Source organism: Helicoverpa zea, chromosome 8 (genome assembly GCF_022581195.2).
Source record: "Helicoverpa zea isolate HzStark_Cry1AcR chromosome 8, ilHelZeax1.1, whole genome shotgun sequence".
Lineage (NCBI taxonomy): Eukaryota > Metazoa > Arthropoda > Insecta > Lepidoptera > Noctuidae > Helicoverpa > Helicoverpa zea.
Window position 1 is genome coordinate 9,871,223 of NC_061459.1, and position 17,702 is coordinate 9,888,924.

Below are 17,702 nucleotides of genomic sequence, written 5' to 3' on the forward strand. Positions count from 1 at the left end.
GGTCGTAAAAATACTCTTTATTAAAACAAAGGGTTAAACAAAATTACAATCTAAGTTTTTACTTAATTAAAATACGGTGGTTGTTTTAAAATAACATTATTTCGTTTTGTCGGATTTGTAGTTGAATTATAGAAATAAAATTAATATTCACGAAGAATAAAACTAGCTTAATATAATGTATTATATTATTTAAGTTTAATAAATCTATTTGTATATTGTTGCTTCGTCTTCTTCTTTCTTCACGGCTTGGATGAGGACCAATGACATGACAGCATTCACGACCTGAAAGGACATATTTCAAAATTAATGATTAAGTAATCCCCTTTTATTTATTCGAATACATAACTACTGAACAACCAATAAAAAACTATACTAATATTATAAGGCTAAAAAGTTTGTTTTCAATGCACTAATCTCATGTACACAGATTACTGCTAGCCCGATTTCAAAAAAAAAGCAGTGTTTCTATCTTTTTATCCAGGTGCATGAAGATGTTCCAAAGGGACGTGAGTAAAATAGAAATCAAAAGCTAGGTATTAATAATATTGGATACTGTACAAATCTATAAAAACCTCTTGCATAAGTTTGAAGTTTAGTTCCCGATATATTTTTCGTTCAAAACCATTTTACAGAAAACTATAACATAACAATAACAATAAAAGCCACAAACATCCAAACATTCCTCGAAGATATTCACCCCTCTATAATACTTACACTAGCAAAGTGTAATAAAACCGCAGAACTTTCTAGAAACTGTTATGTTAATATAATTATATTATGTCAACGCAATTTCACCTACCGTACTTAAGATAGGTACTTGGAACTCATTAAGTTATAACGACTAACATATCCTAGAATTCTAGTTTTATGAGAATATGTTTAAAGAGAGAAACAGTTCCATACGGATTAAATAAAATTTATAATATTATGCAGAAATGTCTTAGGACTAGGTATTCACAGTGCAATTTAAATAATATTGCGAAGTAAGATTGACAATTTTATATTCCCAACTTTTATGGAATATTAATAGTTTATAGACTTGTTTGTGCATCGGTTTGCAAATATAAAAAGGGAAAACATATTTCCAGATCCTTTAAATATATTGAATCTTAATGTGTACTTGTTGCTGTGTATAAAAAATACCAAACATCACAAAAAAAAAACAAATAAGCTTGAGAATACAATGCAAAAATCTATTGAGAATCGAAGCAAACATTGCTTTTATTTATTTCTCGTCGAAACTGTTGATGTTTCTTTAGCAGCAGAGAAAACTGTACACAGCCCTAGGTATACACTAGCTCTACAGACACAAACATGTTCCTTTGAGCACTGAGAAAGAATGTTACTCTCTCCTAGCAGAGCAAGAATTAAATAGTCCGCTTACGTATATGTGCAAAAAGTTCTAAGATTTCGTTATTAAAATGTTAGTTCTATATTAAATGTCTAATAATAAAATATCCTAATATTATAGATAAACATTCCATATACATATCATTCATCAGTTAAATTGAATGCGTTACCAAGCTACGTCTAACCATACGACCACTATTCAATGGATAATTTTATAATTAAGTACAGTTGCAAAAAGGTTGCGTTGTCCAAGTAACTAAATTGGGGAGGTCAGATAGGCCAGTTGTTCCTTGAAAATTGTTGTACTCTCTTGCCTGGAAGCTCCCAACATATTTGGGGAAAGGATGATGACGTTGATTTTACAGTTGAAAACACTTACAGAAATCATGCAAGAAGCCAACACAATGCCAGCCAGCCAGCCAGTCTTGCCTTCCAGATACCAGGTGAGCTCGTCAATGCAGCCGTGGAAGTAAGCGTTGCCGGTGACCGAGTCACGGCATTCCGCGGGGAGGGGCTTGTTCATGTTGATGTAATCCATTGGACCTTCGGCTCCGCAGCAACCGATCTGAGGATAGAAAAAAAAGATATAAGTAAATAATAGAGAGATTTCCTCAGTGATTGACCACAACTGACTTCGAACTATTAGCACTCAAATTACCCATATTTACTTGCTAATAGTTATAATCAACAATGTTAATAAGACGTCTGATAGAGAGAAATGGAAGCTGAAGACATGTTGCGCAGACCTTATAATCAGTAAAAGAAGGAATTATAATCAGTAAGTTGTTTTTCGAGTTTTCCATTTCTCATAAAGAACATTTTTAATATACTTAGCCACCCAAAAATAACTTTATCCCATCAACAATTTAAACACCCAAGAAACTCTCTTAAAAGTCTTCCCCTTTCCAATAACCAATCAATCGACCATGTCAATTTCACACCTAAACAGTTTTACTTCGTTCGCAAAGGAAACTTTACGAAAATAAAGGGACTACGTCAGACTTAAACATGAAATCTCGTCCATCGTGCGTATTACAAGCATCGTTCGCGATCGGAACCGATTCAAAATTAAGCCAAATTTGTCCGGGAGAGTTTATGATTGGAGCAGTGTGCAATCGGGCGCGGAACGTGCCACACAGGCCTATTTGATTAGCGCCAGTATCCCGGACACGCCATAGTTGAGGCCTACTATGATAAAGGCCAGGAATTCTTTTCACTACATTTTTCGACCACATTTTTAAATTTACCGTTTTTTGTAAAAGACCAAGCTCTGGTTTAATTCAAACCTTTTTTATGCACGTCATGCGGCGGAGGTCATTTTATATTTTGAATTTAAGCTATTTAATTAAAAAACTGAACATAACCATGCCTATTTTATGTACAGAAAAAAAATCAAGCACAATCCACCGTACAATTTTTTGCATCCATATAAACGGATATTGTATGCTCAAAAATCTTAACGCTTCAACCCTTTTTAAATGACATTACACCAATAGTAGGCCCCATAAGCGTCCCTTTCTGCGCTATAGTTTCGTCAACTGGCCATTCGGCAAATGCGTTTTGGTGTTTGCTTCGTTAGATGTTAGGGTTTTGTTACACGTTTTTGTATGTGCCATAGTTTGACGAGAGAAAAATCACGAACGATACTCTTTTTTGCGTCAAAGTCAGGCTCCATGGATTTTTTTGTTCTCTCTGCTTTTTCGTGCTAGAGGCAACGCTACGCTGAATGATGATCTCAGTGAGATATGAAATTGGAAAACCCGGTTCAAAGGATATCGGAGTATAATTATTGCTTTCTGATTTTGTTGATTTTATTTTTATGCGAACGGCTTGTTATTTTAACGTTCTCTTTATTATTCTTGGTGTACGCTTGACTTGGGACTACTACATCATAATTTGGACCTGAGATTATGGTTTTACACTAAATTATAGTAACGTAAAAATTATACTTACTCCTTCTTGCACCATCCGTAGTATCTCTCGACTGCCTTCATGTTGCGGGTTGTTCATGAGTCTCACAATAACATCTCTTATCAACGGCTGGATGCTGGAGTCGTATGTAGAAAAGTCCAAAACGACGCAGGCGCCTACCAGGCCGAAGACAAACACGGCTATTTGTGATGCTATGTACTGTAAAAAATAAATAAAATGTTAAATTATTTCGTAATTTTATGCATTTGAAAAGATATATTACAAGAGGCTCCTTCATTTCACTTTATGTATATGTAGTATATACATTAACTATAAGGGGGATATATAAGGGCACTGGGTCAAGTGTTCTAAAACAATATCCCGTATAGTTTCAATAAAAAATGAAATTCTGGAACCTGTTGCTGATGCCTAAAGGAAAAAATCAAAAAGCAACTGAAGCGAGCTTGCCAATTAAAAAAACCTTTCAGCTTTGCACATGTTATCCATAGGCATACAAACTAGCAAAACAAAAGAATAGCAGATAAACAAATATATAAATCGTACAAATGTTCTTGTAAATGTAGTTTCTTTTCATTGAAATAATACATGTCTTGACAAGATAACGCATATTCATGTGAAAACTTGGCAGACGTGGAGATAGCCAGACTTAGATTTGTTATATAGTTTATAACTATTAGATACGCTTATATTGATATGGCTAGTATTTGTCTCAGACTAAAATATCGTAACTAAAATGATAACATCAAAATTAATAGGTACAAAGCATTTGTACCACTTGTTTTTCGCTCCATAAAATCGCATATAGTGCCAAGAATTTCTGCTTACTTATACAAAATAATAAATAGGTAGTATGTATTGTGATTATTCCCAAAAAATACTAAAAATAGATCAAGATTAGAAGGGGCCATAGTTCACTTTGCTGAACTTATTATAACTTACATGACAAAACCGTCCCGGGGTATTCTCAAAGGGTCAAATGGGCATTCTTAAAGCGTAGGTGGAGAAAACTTTCCATTCATAACACTTTGAACTACTCGTTTTTAAAAAATCATCACGTTTTAAAAGACGTTTGTATTACCATTTATCTATGTAATAATGTTGAAGAGTTTGGTCTTTTGTTTGCTTGAACCCGCTTATCTCAGGAACCTATTTGATGAATTCTTTCACTGTTAGATAATTTTTTTCAAACCACTGGCGATGGTTGAATTAATTATATTCTGATATAGGAATATACTAATGCCATATATTAATCAATGTTCATCATGTCATCAATGTTCATTCACACTTGATATAGAACCCCAGAAGATTGTGGTTAATTATGGTACATTTCGTATATCAGTATAAAATCATCGTAGCTTAAATTCTGAAAATGGATTTATCAATAACGAGCTACTACTACATACTTATAAAGAACACATATTACAAAAATGTTTGTTATATCAGTTGACTGCAATTCATTTCCAACTTCTGCTTTACACTACTATTATGGACTTCTCTCACACAGAGGATTGACCTATAGCAAAACAACTATTGAGTCTTATAAAACAAAAGAACTTACCGCATATAGTAGCATCACATTTTCCATTAACGCAGACCCGCATCCAAGGAACGCGATGACCATAATTCCGAGAGAAGCGATCAGGATAATGTAGATACCAATGAAGTACTTCCTCAGCTCAAGGATGGTCATCCATTCGTTGAAACCTGGCTCGATGCATATCCATAAACAGAGAGCGAAAATAGACACCCCAAACAACTGCAAAGAGGAAAATTTTCAAGTTAGTGGAGAAGCAATAATATAGATTCTTCTGCCTAGTCTTTAACCAACTATGTTGGATTTGGCTTCCAGTCTAACTGGATGCAGCTGAGTACCAGTGTCTTACAAGGAGCGACTGCCTATCTGACCTCCTCAACCCAGTTACCCAGGCAACCCAATACCCCTAGTTAAGAGGTGCTTCTGAATGCCCGTTACGATTGCCGAAGATGTTCAAATGACAACCGATCTACAGTTTATCGTGCCCTCCGAAAACACGGTCATTAGTGTCCAAGATTTACTTAGAAAGTACACATAAACTTAGAAAGTTTTGCATTGGTAATAGCTTGACCTGGAATCAAACGCACACTCAAACTTGAGAGGTTGGTTTTTTACCCACTAGGATAAAACGCCTTTTTATTTTCGTATTATTTATTCGTCTTATCATTACATAAGCAATAATATTATTTATTGTAATGATTATTATTTTTAATGTTCGTCTCTTATTAAGTCATAATTGAGAAGGCCTTTTTAAGCTTTATCTACAGCCTTGTTTTTATTGCGGTTTCTGATCATAAGAATCTTTTCATTGGCTTTTTGTAATTAAGTGTTAAAAGGATAATGAAATGGCGGAGTGGTTGAAATGAGAGATTATATTAATGGGTTTATCTTACAACTGTTATGTTGAAGAAGTAATGTTTATTTATTTTAATTTACGATTTATAATATCTATAAATAGAGCTGATCTTAACATTTCTATTTTTGGGATTTCACTCCAAAACTACTGTATTCATTTCATCAAAATTAGGTACATTTGTATCCTAGGTAAGTGGCAGAATGTGGATCAAAACGCGCGGAGTTACTACTAAGACATAAATAACAGATAGTACCTAAGCTCCTGTATATAAAAACTTAACTAACACACATCCATCTAATACACTCCTCGCAATAAAAACTAAGATAAAACAAAGCAATAGATAAGTTTAGTTCTAAAAGTTTTATAATCTCATTAATGCTGTGAGCGAATCGTCAACTTTTATACAGGGGGTAGTATCTACAGATCGCCGTATTTCTTATAATAGCTTTGTTTTTGTCTTCGGAATAGCTAGAGATAAAGCCAGGGGCTATTGTCTTGGTAATATTTACTCCACCTACATATATTTGTGTACAGGATGAGATGTTGTTTATTCTGGCAGGAGATCGATGTTATCGGGCTCATTCAGATGTTCTATTGTTTTTTTTTTAGTTGGTTGTGTGGGATTTTAGGTAAGCTAATTATAGTTGGTTATAAATAGATCACTCGCCTTTTTATCAAAGCATTTATGTAATGTGACCCACAAAACCTTGTGTATATAAAATACATTAGCCAATTTTATATAATGCACATATACCTAATAGTGTCTAAGAAATCAAAGTCAGGATTTTCTCATGACTAACAAACGCTCTTTTTGTATAGCATAAGTAGTGGTTCTAAATGAATACTCTTATAATAAGAATTTATTTACGTTAAGCAATGTTCTCATATAAATTCTCGGGCATTGAGACGATACTTAGTCTTTATTCGAAGCAATATCGTGTTCACACTAGTTCGTTGCCCACCGCATGGGGACATGACGAAAACAGTACAGGGAGTTCAATGGACTGAAAACAAATGCATACAGTTGTTTTGCTATGTTCGCTGCATTTGTTTCGTCTGTCTGTGTCCGAAACTCGTCTCCATGACGCCCTACGTACCATATAAACCATTTGGGAACAGCCATTTTGTACCAAAGTTCCATATTCAAACTTTTACAATATGTAATCTGTACTTCTTTTGTTTGTTTCGCTGGGGGACATGATGAAATTGGTCCACAAATAAAGAAAAACAAAATTTATCATGAATATTCAAACGCAAAAGAATTCACATTGTTGTCGACCTAAAGTAATTGACTCGCTCTTTCCTGGACATTTTTGTTCACGTTTTTTGTCCCCTAATAAATAACTTACAACTTCTGACAATAACAATTATTATTCGCGAACACAGTATCGTAAAGAATCGTAGACAATAGTCACATAAATATGCAAATACGTCTTATGTTATTCAATGTGGCGATGTTACACCAACAGAATAATAACTCTAGGTGCTGAAGATTAATGAAAGGACAAGAAATAAGTGAAATAATCTATTGTTCGGGTAAAAATGGTATCCGCAATCTGTAGAACTGAGGAATGAGAAATAGAGAGCTAGAGTATAACCACGCGTCATTATACTTTGTCTGCAAAAAGCGCTGTCGAGACAACAACCCCGTTTGCAATCCATTAGTATCCCGCCAAATGATGCGGAAAGTTGACTTGTACGTGTGTTGGAAAAATCATATAATAGCGGGCCAATGTGAGCTCCATTAACGGTGTGCTACAAGCCGCCGATGATTAATACAATTACAAGTAGAAGAACAGATGAAATCAAACGTAATGCTCGATTTATGATGAATTCCTTTGTTCGTCGTGCAGACTTATTATAGTTTAAATGTCGCATTACTTCACTTGTTTTAAACTTTGAATTATTTAAAGGGTTGCTGATGCATGATTATTCGTAAAATTAAGTGATCATTCACTCACTTAACATTAATCTCCAGTGCAATATAGTTATTACTCTTACTTAATTGGACGACTACCATTTAATTTACTAGAAGAGAACAAAACGCTCTTCATATTATTATCTCGGAGCCCAACTTTAATAACTTACAAAAAACTAATTAAAGGAGCAGCTAAAAGAATTTTTGTTCTCATAAACTCGAAACAACTTGAACATAAAGTAGAAAATTTTCAGAATCAGATAAAAAGTCAAGAAAGCTTCTTGATTGTGAAAAGTTACCCTTTTTTTCTCGAGAAAACGAAATTGTTTCTTTATATTTGACGCTTGAGTTCTAAATTTAACGGATTATCTTAAAAATGCATGCTGAGGAAGCGATAGGAAGTGTCGTGTAACATTCTGCCCACACTTTGCCAGCGTAAATAAAAGAGCGACCAAATTGGGTATGCAGGATCGCTTCAAGTGCCTGAGTGCTTTTCTAATAATATAACGTTGAAGTTATTTGGAAGTAAGTTTAAAATGGCTGTAGAAAAATGAAGGATTTTCTAGTCATAACTTGCATCGTTAAGCCTTTGTTCCGTTCTAATGCTGCAAGCATTTCTCTAACATAAACTTGATAAAAATACATGTCCTTAGGACTACCAAAATGACAATAGAAACCATTGTCTGGAAACTTTTTTGTGTTATTGAAAACTAAGAAAAGTTAGTTCGGAATCCTAAAAAAGTCTTGTTTTTCAATCTCACTTGAGGCGTAAAACTTGTAATAAATTGACTTCATATATATTTATTGCTTCTACAAAATCACAAATAGTAATAGCAAGGGCGTATAGTCCAAGAGTTTTTCTTTAGTAGTAAAGTTCCAAAGGTTATTGAATTAATTTGCTTGTTGGACACTATCGAACAATGTTATGACTCTAAAAGTAATGCCAAAAGCTACTTTATGAGAAAAGTTTGAGAATGTACCTATACCAAAAAATGTATATGACAGTAATAAAAGGCATATAAAAAACATTGTACTGAAATGACACAATGTTCATATTATTTGTATCATAAAAGTGTTTTGGTGGTAATATGATGCCTCGTTTCTATGTTAATTACGGATTATTGAAATAAGATGGCTTTATTCTATTTTCAATGTATGAAATAGTGGACCTTAAATCTTTGTTATGAGTAAATCATCTAAACGCCACTTTAAGCATAACCCTACAAAATAATATTGAGAGTAGGGAAAAGTATTGCTGGTTAATGAAAAGGAACATAATATTTTCAAAACATGGAACATAAAGCATAAGAAGAAAATGATTTATGTTTGAAATTACCACAGTCGTCTGTAATCTTAAGCAATAAACGTGGAAATGATGTAAATTTCATATTATTTATATTCATTTAGCTACAAACGAATTCAGTTATACATTTTGTAATCGCGCCAGAACTACGTCTGGTTTTTACTCTTTTTTTTAGAGTAAAAAGACGGTGTTTTTTGGAACGTTAAAAATTTATAGGGTCGTAAAAACTCACGCGGTATTCGTTTCTATGCCAGAAGTGGGTTTTAGGTACGAATATGACGTTACATTGTAACTTATTGAAGAACCTAAGTGATGTTTTGAGAAATATTACATTGTTAGTGTCAATTGTATGGGCTGCGTGCCAATTATTGTGAACAGTGTAACTCGAAAACAAAGGATTTTCTTAAAATGTTATATTGTATCAATATTTTTGACACACATAGATACAATTTCTGCGAATTTGTTATATTATCGCTTATCTCTTATGAATCATCTGCTACAGTAGAGGTACAACCATTGCTCAGTTAGATACGTAGGTACGTATATTGTAATAGATTGAATGCAATACATATGCATAAATCAAACAAAAAGCATAGTTCCATTTCGGAACAGTAACCGTGCTCCACAAATTTGTCTTCGGAAAAGCAAACAAGAAATACACAGCGTCACGTTTCCGTTTCCACCGAATATTACGTCTCCAATTTTTCGCCTACGCTTAACTATAACCCAGCTCAAACCTTTTTAGAGTGAAAAAAACTATTATTTCGGTCGTCGTGCCCCGGTTTCCACGGTAGCAGCCGTCAGTCCCGGTTCCCATTGTATCTCCTTCGAGACACCTGCAAAGCTGGAATAATAAAGAGTTTTACAACGTTTCAAAATGGGACTTTTTCTCGCAATTCAACCGCAACGTGCACTTAAGGGATTTGAATATCTTATATGGTACGTTTTATCTGTTCCACGCAACTCCCCGCTGAATGAATTCGTCTCAGCTTTTTAAGTTCTTAAACAATTCCTTTAACGTTCGGGGAAGTCAAATCGGCAATGCGATTCAAGATAGTTTTGTCAGCGTAAATATTTGATGCTTCAAAATCGAAAAAACATTTCCCTATAAATATTTGCGATTCTGCTTTTAAAACAATGAAATGTGAAAACAAAAATAAAATAACTGAAATAATAATAAGCGTGAATATTCTTTAGTGCAGTCAAAGCGTTGTTTTGTTCTACACTAACGTTGATTTTTTAATCTAATAAAGTGAAAATCCGAAACGAGTTTTATTGGTTTATCTATCTATCAAAACAATAAAAACTATTTCACTGGCATATTAAAATGTTGAAGCTCACAAAATGGAAATTTAGTTATGAGTCGGGAGTGGTTTGTATATTTTTATTGCGTAGTTCTCGACTAAAGCTGCAGTGGATGTTATGCAATTTCATTTCTACGCATAAAAGAATATGCATGTCATATAAATTAGGTTATTGAAAGACGAGCCACGAACGTTTGTTTAGAATCCAGTTTATGTACGAGAATAACTTTATCGGTTTTTCAAGTCCACTGATAATTTCATAGATATCCTTAATCTTCTGAGAATAAATTCGAATGATACTTTTTAATGATATGGAATGTGTTTTATAGAAAACCAGCTTTTCGGCATCCAAATCGGTTCATCTGTTTGTGTGCTACGGTGCTACAAACTGACACATACAGCAGTCACACACACACACAACACCCCCTTTTGTGCATTCGTGGGCCAAAAACATCAGACATTATTTTTGTAAAGGAACTTCTGATATCGTCCTAGTACTGACATTTCAAAATTAAGCCTGCCACAAATTGGCGAAATAAGATTGCAACAGAAACTTGTAGGTTCGTTTTTTTTTGTACTTCTGAAATAAGTTGAGCAGAAAATTCTAGGAGCAAGTTGTGCCTTCAGTTTACCGGTTCGAGTACAGCTTTTAATTTGTCTGTCCGTCTGTCGTTATGAGAACTTTTATTACATAGTTACCCGGGAAGGTGAATCATTTTGTATTTCTGTTTGTAAGTAATATGATTTTGTTTGAAGATGTTTAAAATATTAAAAGGTAATATGTGTGGGTAATTACCTAAATTATTTAGAACATTCTTCAGTTAATCATGAGAATATAAAGTAACCATATATGCACATAAATCCATATTTTTCATAATATTCTGTCCATTATTTATTCACTATTTTCCTTATCCTACAAACTATTGTACACTCAAAATCAGATGTATTCAGTAGTTTTGGCACTGACTGATGCGTTTTTAGTTTACCAAAACTGCAAGTGTAATTTGTAACTGTTTCAAAGTTGAGAACGCGAATTTTTTTGTGGTAGCTAACTGCGATTTACTTCGCGTTATGGTTTAAGTTATTTTATTCTGGTACCAAATGTAAAAGTCGAAACTCTTTTGAAGAAAAGCTGTTAGTTTAAATGCTGAGTTGGTACTAAAAAGTTGCTGCTGCAATTAAGAATGGTAAAGAAGTAAGTGTGTAATATTATGTCTGGAGATAATCTTTTGATTTTAATAAACATTTTAAAAAAGAATTAAATTTTGATCATACAAAAATAATTTCTTCCTACCAGGAAAAAATCTATAAGCAATAACATAATTAAGTACCAAATCTTTGATAAAAGTTAAACAATACATACTTACCTCTAATTATAAAATTATTGCACACACCACATTTCAAACTTCGAATCAGTAAACAAAGAAGCGAAATTATAAACTCCTTTCACCCCTTCCTACAAATCGCATAACCATACATTTATAACCACATAATTAATTCTGGAATACATTATTAAGCAATTCTAACATCAGAAACGATGAACTATTTGTTTAACGTTTTAATTAATATTGCGATTTTATAAAAGGAGCTCTTTGGAAGTAAACACGCTAAGAAAATGAGTCGAAGCGAACGCTCGATGTGTTTATTTAATAGGAAGTGATTATATAAAAGCGTCTTGGAAATGTTTAACGAAGCACTCCCGCACACTGGAGACTAAACAGTCGGTCGACAGTTGACCCGATATTTGTAATTTTTTTTTATAACAAAATCAAGAATCTAATTAATGTTTTTAGTCGTTCTGATACCGGTTTAATCATCAGCTACATTTCTTTCCCAGCCGTATTGGGGTTTGCTTCTAGTCTAACCGCATGCAGCCGAATACTGTTCTATACAAGGAACGACTGCCTATCTGACCTCCTCAACCCAGTTACCCATACCCTTAGGTACGACTGGTTTCCAGACTTACCTACCTGACACCCAGTAGCCCAGGCAACCCATACACCTAGGTATGACAGTTTGTCAGACTTACTGGCTTCTGACTACCCATAACGAATAAAATACCGATACCGTCTAAATACCTGATCTTCGTAATGTGCGTACTACCATTAATCATGATACTGATTTATGAGCCCAAACCAACTATCGGCCGACTAAAAGTTGTCAGTCTGATACTGTTACTCCAGACTGTATTTGTGTACGTGTTAATCAAATCATGTTATTGTTCGGTATATTGTTGAGAACACTTTGATCGTTTATGTTGGTGGATTTATAGATTTTTGTTATAAGTTGCTTGGCGACGGAGTCGGTGTGAGAAAAATTTATGTAACAGGAAATCATAGAGGTGTGATTAATTATCATAGAAGAATTCTATATTTAGCAATACAACATAATGCGTACGCTTCATGTACCTATCATTACTTAGTAAACAATGTGTAGGAATATATAAGTGTTTTCTTGTACCTATAGAACTACAGCTCAAACACACACATACACATATGTACATACAGAAACATTCACCCTAGCCAGCCAAATTAGTATCAAGACCAAATCAAACCCAGCACAGATACAGCTTATACCTAAGCCACTGTATCAACGAACACTACAGGAACTTTAAGTTAATTGAAAACCTACAGACGAAACTATTGTTTGGAATAGAACCGAACCATGGTGAACAAAATAAGTAGTGGATGTGCCATAACGGCAAATCTCATAAGAAAGTAACGCCCCAAAATGCGAGTGTGCGGGGACGAGGAACGTTACTGTCTGCGTACTTATAGACATTTTTTGGAATATCAAAAATCGTTGACAGATGTCTCAAAAAACCCAAACGCCTCGTTAGACCACATGTAACTGATCTTTCTGGTCATACCCAAAGTGCCTGTTTGACCTACAGACCCACCAGCATTAAGGCATCTCCGCTCATCTCTCCTAACTCCGTGAACCGAACCAATGTTCCTGATTTACTAATAGCATCGTACTGCAATCAGATGTGCTATTTGCGATACCAATCTGTCTGGTGAGCGTGGAGGCGGATATTACGAAACAGAACATCTATGCCCTGATATTTCAGGCAGGCAGACTTGAGTTTTGATTCAAGTTGACGGTGTCAATCGGGTGCAGATATTGACGGGGTTTTTGTCTGCGTTGAACGTAAAAGATGTTGACCGCGCTTTTCTTTGCAGTAAATATAAAAGTTTTTTTTTTCTAATAAAAATGAGGTATTTATAGATATAGTTATATAAAATATATGGAAAGTGTTTATTTGTAGTTTTGTATATATAAATTCCTATCGTATGTAATTTGTTAAGACTACATACATAGGTAAAAAAAAAAACATAAATACTGTTATAAATTAAATGATAGTTTCACATACTCAACACACAATGCATAAAAACGGGTAAATTTTTATCAAATCACAAGAATTATACCGACTTATCAAAAGACATTGTCACATTAAAACCACAAATGCAACATAGTAAAGAAAATCTAACATTCTTGCGATAATATGTAGAACAAAGTTTAAAAGCTTATTTCGCTGTATTTAACGCAGATAGATGCATTCAGCTATTACGTATGGTAATAGTAATAGACATTGTTACGTACCGCGAGAAGCATACTTGGCTTCAACTGAAAATCTTTATGTCATTCAGTATCTTCGCCTTGGTGTTTTAAAATTACATTTTTATATATTTTTTATATATGTTAATGTGTGCCAAATATAGTTCCTCAATAATTTTCATGGGACACATAGGTACATATTATTATGTGCCTTCATAATATGTGTATTATTGGGCGTTTCCAGAGTAAAAGTAGCATTTTTCGCGTCGTTTCGGCACACTGACTCGCTAATATTCATAGACAAAACTAGGCACGTAAATTCATACTGACCTATCACGAACAACCAGGAGACAAAGTTCTATAAAATTAATTGGGAGTGTTCCAAATTGGACAAGTTTGCATCAAGAATTTCAGAGTACCATGATACCTATAGTCATATCGTTCCTTCGTTTAGTTTATTTTCGAAGAAACTATTTCGGATACTCCTAATTTACTCACTTCGCTAACATTGACCATTGAGACATTTAACTATAATGCTGTGTCTTCTTGCTTATTTGCAGCAAAACATGACTGTATGTATCGATTTTAGAGATAATATACACAGGTATCATGCAATGTGCCGAATTTCAACTCGTTCGAGAACGTTACCTCACCTATGTAGGTAAATACTGTTTCAATGCAGCGTATCCCAAACTCCTGTACCTACACTTATTGTCCCCGAACAAAACAAAGCAATAATTAAAACCAAAACCGAGTCGCGTCTTGGCTAAAATCCAAAATTCAATTATTCGATACCGAGTAAGTTCAGCAATTATTTCTCATTGCAAGAACACCTTAACGAGGGTTCAGGTGCGGTTTGAGTGACTCTTGAAGCTGGGCTCCGCAGTTTTTGGCGTTGGTTCCCAGCTCCCACTTCCCACTTCAATTTATAGTGAACAGCTTGGGTGATTAACGCGCCGTTCAAGCGCTTCAGATGTTTATTGTTTTATGTAAGCTCGGGTTGAATGAGAAATGGTGAAATGCTGTTTGAATTTGGATTTAAAGTTCGTGAAATGTATAATGATTTTGTTGCTTAGTTCATGTCATATATTATGTCGAAAGAAGCCTGTAGGAACGTGGGCATTAGAATGCCGGATTGTGTGATTAATTATAATATGATGTACCTTATTGTTATAGGTATATATCAAAGCCTATACAGGTAAGACTTCATTATTCTATATATTGTATAACATTAACATGAAAACTTATAACACAATTGGACAAAGGAAGCCACAAACCTTCCCATTACAAGAAAAACAATACCGACTCTTTGATACATTTATCGTTAACCCTATTAACACAAACGGTGAATGTGGCACAGATTCAAAACAAACCAATCTGGCGGACCCTTGGGCTCGCAATATTATTTGATCTAATTAATTAAGTGGGCCCAATAACCCTTGTAGCGAGTTTGTTGTATATTGCGAAGTTGCAAGAATGTCTTGTCTTGCAAGTCCAAGATTTAGTGCGGGCCTTCACCACGTGTTGCTAATGTCTGTAACTTGCCACTAAGTTTACTACTTGTATAAATTATAAGCAAGATGAGCTCGTGGCCTGATTTTGACAGTTTCGTGGCGTTGCTGCCTGAATAGTTTTAAGTAGAAGGAGGTTTGTACAATTTACTGCAACGGCTTCTAATGTTGTTGATACATTGTTTATGTGGTTGTCTAATGTATTTTGTTTACTACTTTGTTGCAGTTTAAATAATGAAAATTGAATAACTTCACTATCCAATAAAAAAAGTTCATTTTTACCTAACCTCCAAAATGTACTGTTGTAAAGTACTAATATTATAACAGTAAAAAAGTGTATGTTTGTATTTAATATGAGAATTGTTGTTGCTTTTTCACGGCTGAATAGAACTTATACATAAAGGCTACTGTCGGCTTATCCGACTGTCGGAAGCTAGAGTATTAGTAAATTACCAGTAACAAAACATTAATCATCATTTCTAGATAAAATTCCACCTAGGACCTTACAAAACGGAAGCAAGCATCACACACAATACGAATACGATATAATTTGCCTCGTGAATCATACAGTATGACTGCATACACATAGTTGTACTTGGAAAACAGGACAGGCCGCTTATCAGGCACTGATAAGACATTCTTTATTCGGGCCCTTTATTTTAGGTTAGCTTCGTATCGCGTTGTAATCAATTACATGAATTAAACATTTTGTGGTACTATATTTAATTTGGAAATATATTTTTTTTAGAAGACTTTCTTTTGAATTGAAGCAGATCTTTTTTTATTCGTAACAATATCTAGATTACCTACAAATTATTTGACCTTAAAAATATAGACACATAGTTATGCAAGAGTACCTTTGTATGAATTTTGTATGAATTATTTGCTATGCCTAGAATGCTTAGTAACTTACGCATGAATATCAGTTTTTTTCTGTTATACTTAGCTACCTTTACGACAGTTGTCATAGAAACAAGTACAACGAATATAATACTTTTATATGAAAGGCAATCTTTAGGAACAAAAAGAGTGACATCAAGGACAAAATGGCGGGCGTTTTTAGGTCACTAATCGGTGTCCAATTAATTGCCAGACGGCCTTCATCTATTTTGTTGAACTAACATACTAGAAATAGACAGAAATGTTGAGGCAATACGTAGGTAATAAAAAAAATAATAAATCTAAAAATGTCCCCAAGCTAAATATTAACTTTTGCAAAATGACCTCAAAGTAAAAAAAAATAACCTTTCAGTACAAGGGTCGACAACAATGTAATTATAAAATAATTATCCCTCTTCGCTGGTTCTCATTGTATATGACTGAACTTTAAAGTCAGTAATTAATAGTCAAAAGCAAATGTCCATGTTCATAATTAAAACTTATCGCGTGCAGACCCATAAAATATGTGACTCATAAAGCCCTGTTTACACATTACTAAACGGTTGCACGAATACAACTGGCAACACTGTTCAAGTATAGCGTGCTAGTCGTTGGCCATCGCACTACAGAAATATATAATTTAATGATAGCTAAATGTAGACACAGCCTTATCCACAAATTACCGGCACAATCGTCCGATTAACAAGCTATTTCACCATCGATATATTTTCGATTCTCCGTATTCGCATGCCTTGAAATGACTTCGCACATGGTGAGTCACATATCAAAGAACACTCGCTAACTAAACAACAACTAAAACAAAAGAACCACCAAAATAAAGAGAACCGTTTCCATTCCTCTCTTAACGAACTATTAACGTAACGTTTGCAAATCGACACCCAAAAGTAATTTCGAAGGCGAGTCTACAAAATGAAACGGAACGTCGGACAACGCTTTCAATTTTCGAAGTACTCACCCACAACACGACGTTGAAGCAAAACAATGTGTACTTTATACAATAGATTTGGGACTCCAGCTTGCCCACCATTGGGCCCTTCCCTTCACCCGTGCCTGCTCCTGCCATCGCACTTTAAAAACACTTTACAACACAAACAATTTTATATTTAGACACTGAAGCCGTGTTGTCCATACACCGAGTCGATCGAATCGTAACTGCTAACTTATCACACCAGATAAGTGTTAGCTAGGTTATCTGTGTTTGCTAAGATAAAAACGTACGAAAAGATAATACGGTATGAATTGCCACACCTGTATTGTTGGGCATGCAAGCGTTCGTCATTGTCAGTGGGCTAAGCAAACTTGTACTTTACAGTCATAGCACATCATAAGCCCAGCATTCTTATTTCCATCTTCAGCTTCAATTTTCTTTCAAGAGGCAATATGTAGTCAAAATCTAGTAGATGAATAGACATTTTTTTTTCTTGAATAAATAAGCGTCTTTCTATATTCATACGAGAGAACGATCTCAGCTATTTGAATATTCTTATTGTATCCTCATTCGTAGCTATTCTTTCCCTCGCGGTAATTTTATAAGGG

The 17,702-nt window shown here is 34.4% G+C and overlaps 1 protein-coding gene across 1 annotated transcript; it reads right to left on the minus strand.

Annotated features, from left to right (window-relative positions):
* LOC124632607 (tetraspanin-2A) lies at positions 1 to 17,335 on the minus strand. Its single transcript, XM_047167502.1, has 5 exons — positions 17,122 to 17,335; positions 4,841 to 5,038; positions 3,304 to 3,480; positions 1,730 to 1,915; positions 1 to 282 (listed from the first exon to the last, which is right to left on the minus strand). The coding sequence occupies exons 1-5, from the start codon at positions 17,227 to 17,229 to the stop codon at positions 205 to 207; spliced, it is 747 nt and encodes a 248-aa protein (XP_047023458.1). The 5' UTR covers positions 17,230 to 17,335; the 3' UTR covers positions 1 to 204.
* Between the last annotated feature and the right edge of the window lie 367 nt (positions 17,336 to 17,702).

Excerpts from the sequence above, each read along its gene's own strand:
- LOC124632607 (XM_047167502.1), bottom strand. The coding sequence starts at position 17,229 with ATGGCAGGAGCAGGCACGGGTGAAGGGAAGGGCCCAATGGTGGGCAAG. Across the intron at positions 3,481-4,840 it reads ATGTGATGCTACTATATGCG|TACATAGCATCACAAATAGC; the intron begins GTAAGTTCTTTT and ends TATTTTTTACAG. Across the intron at positions 283-1,729 it reads TGGCTTCTTGCATGATTTCT|GTCGTGAATGCTGTCATGTC; the intron begins GTAAGTGTTTTC and ends ATGTCCTTTCAG.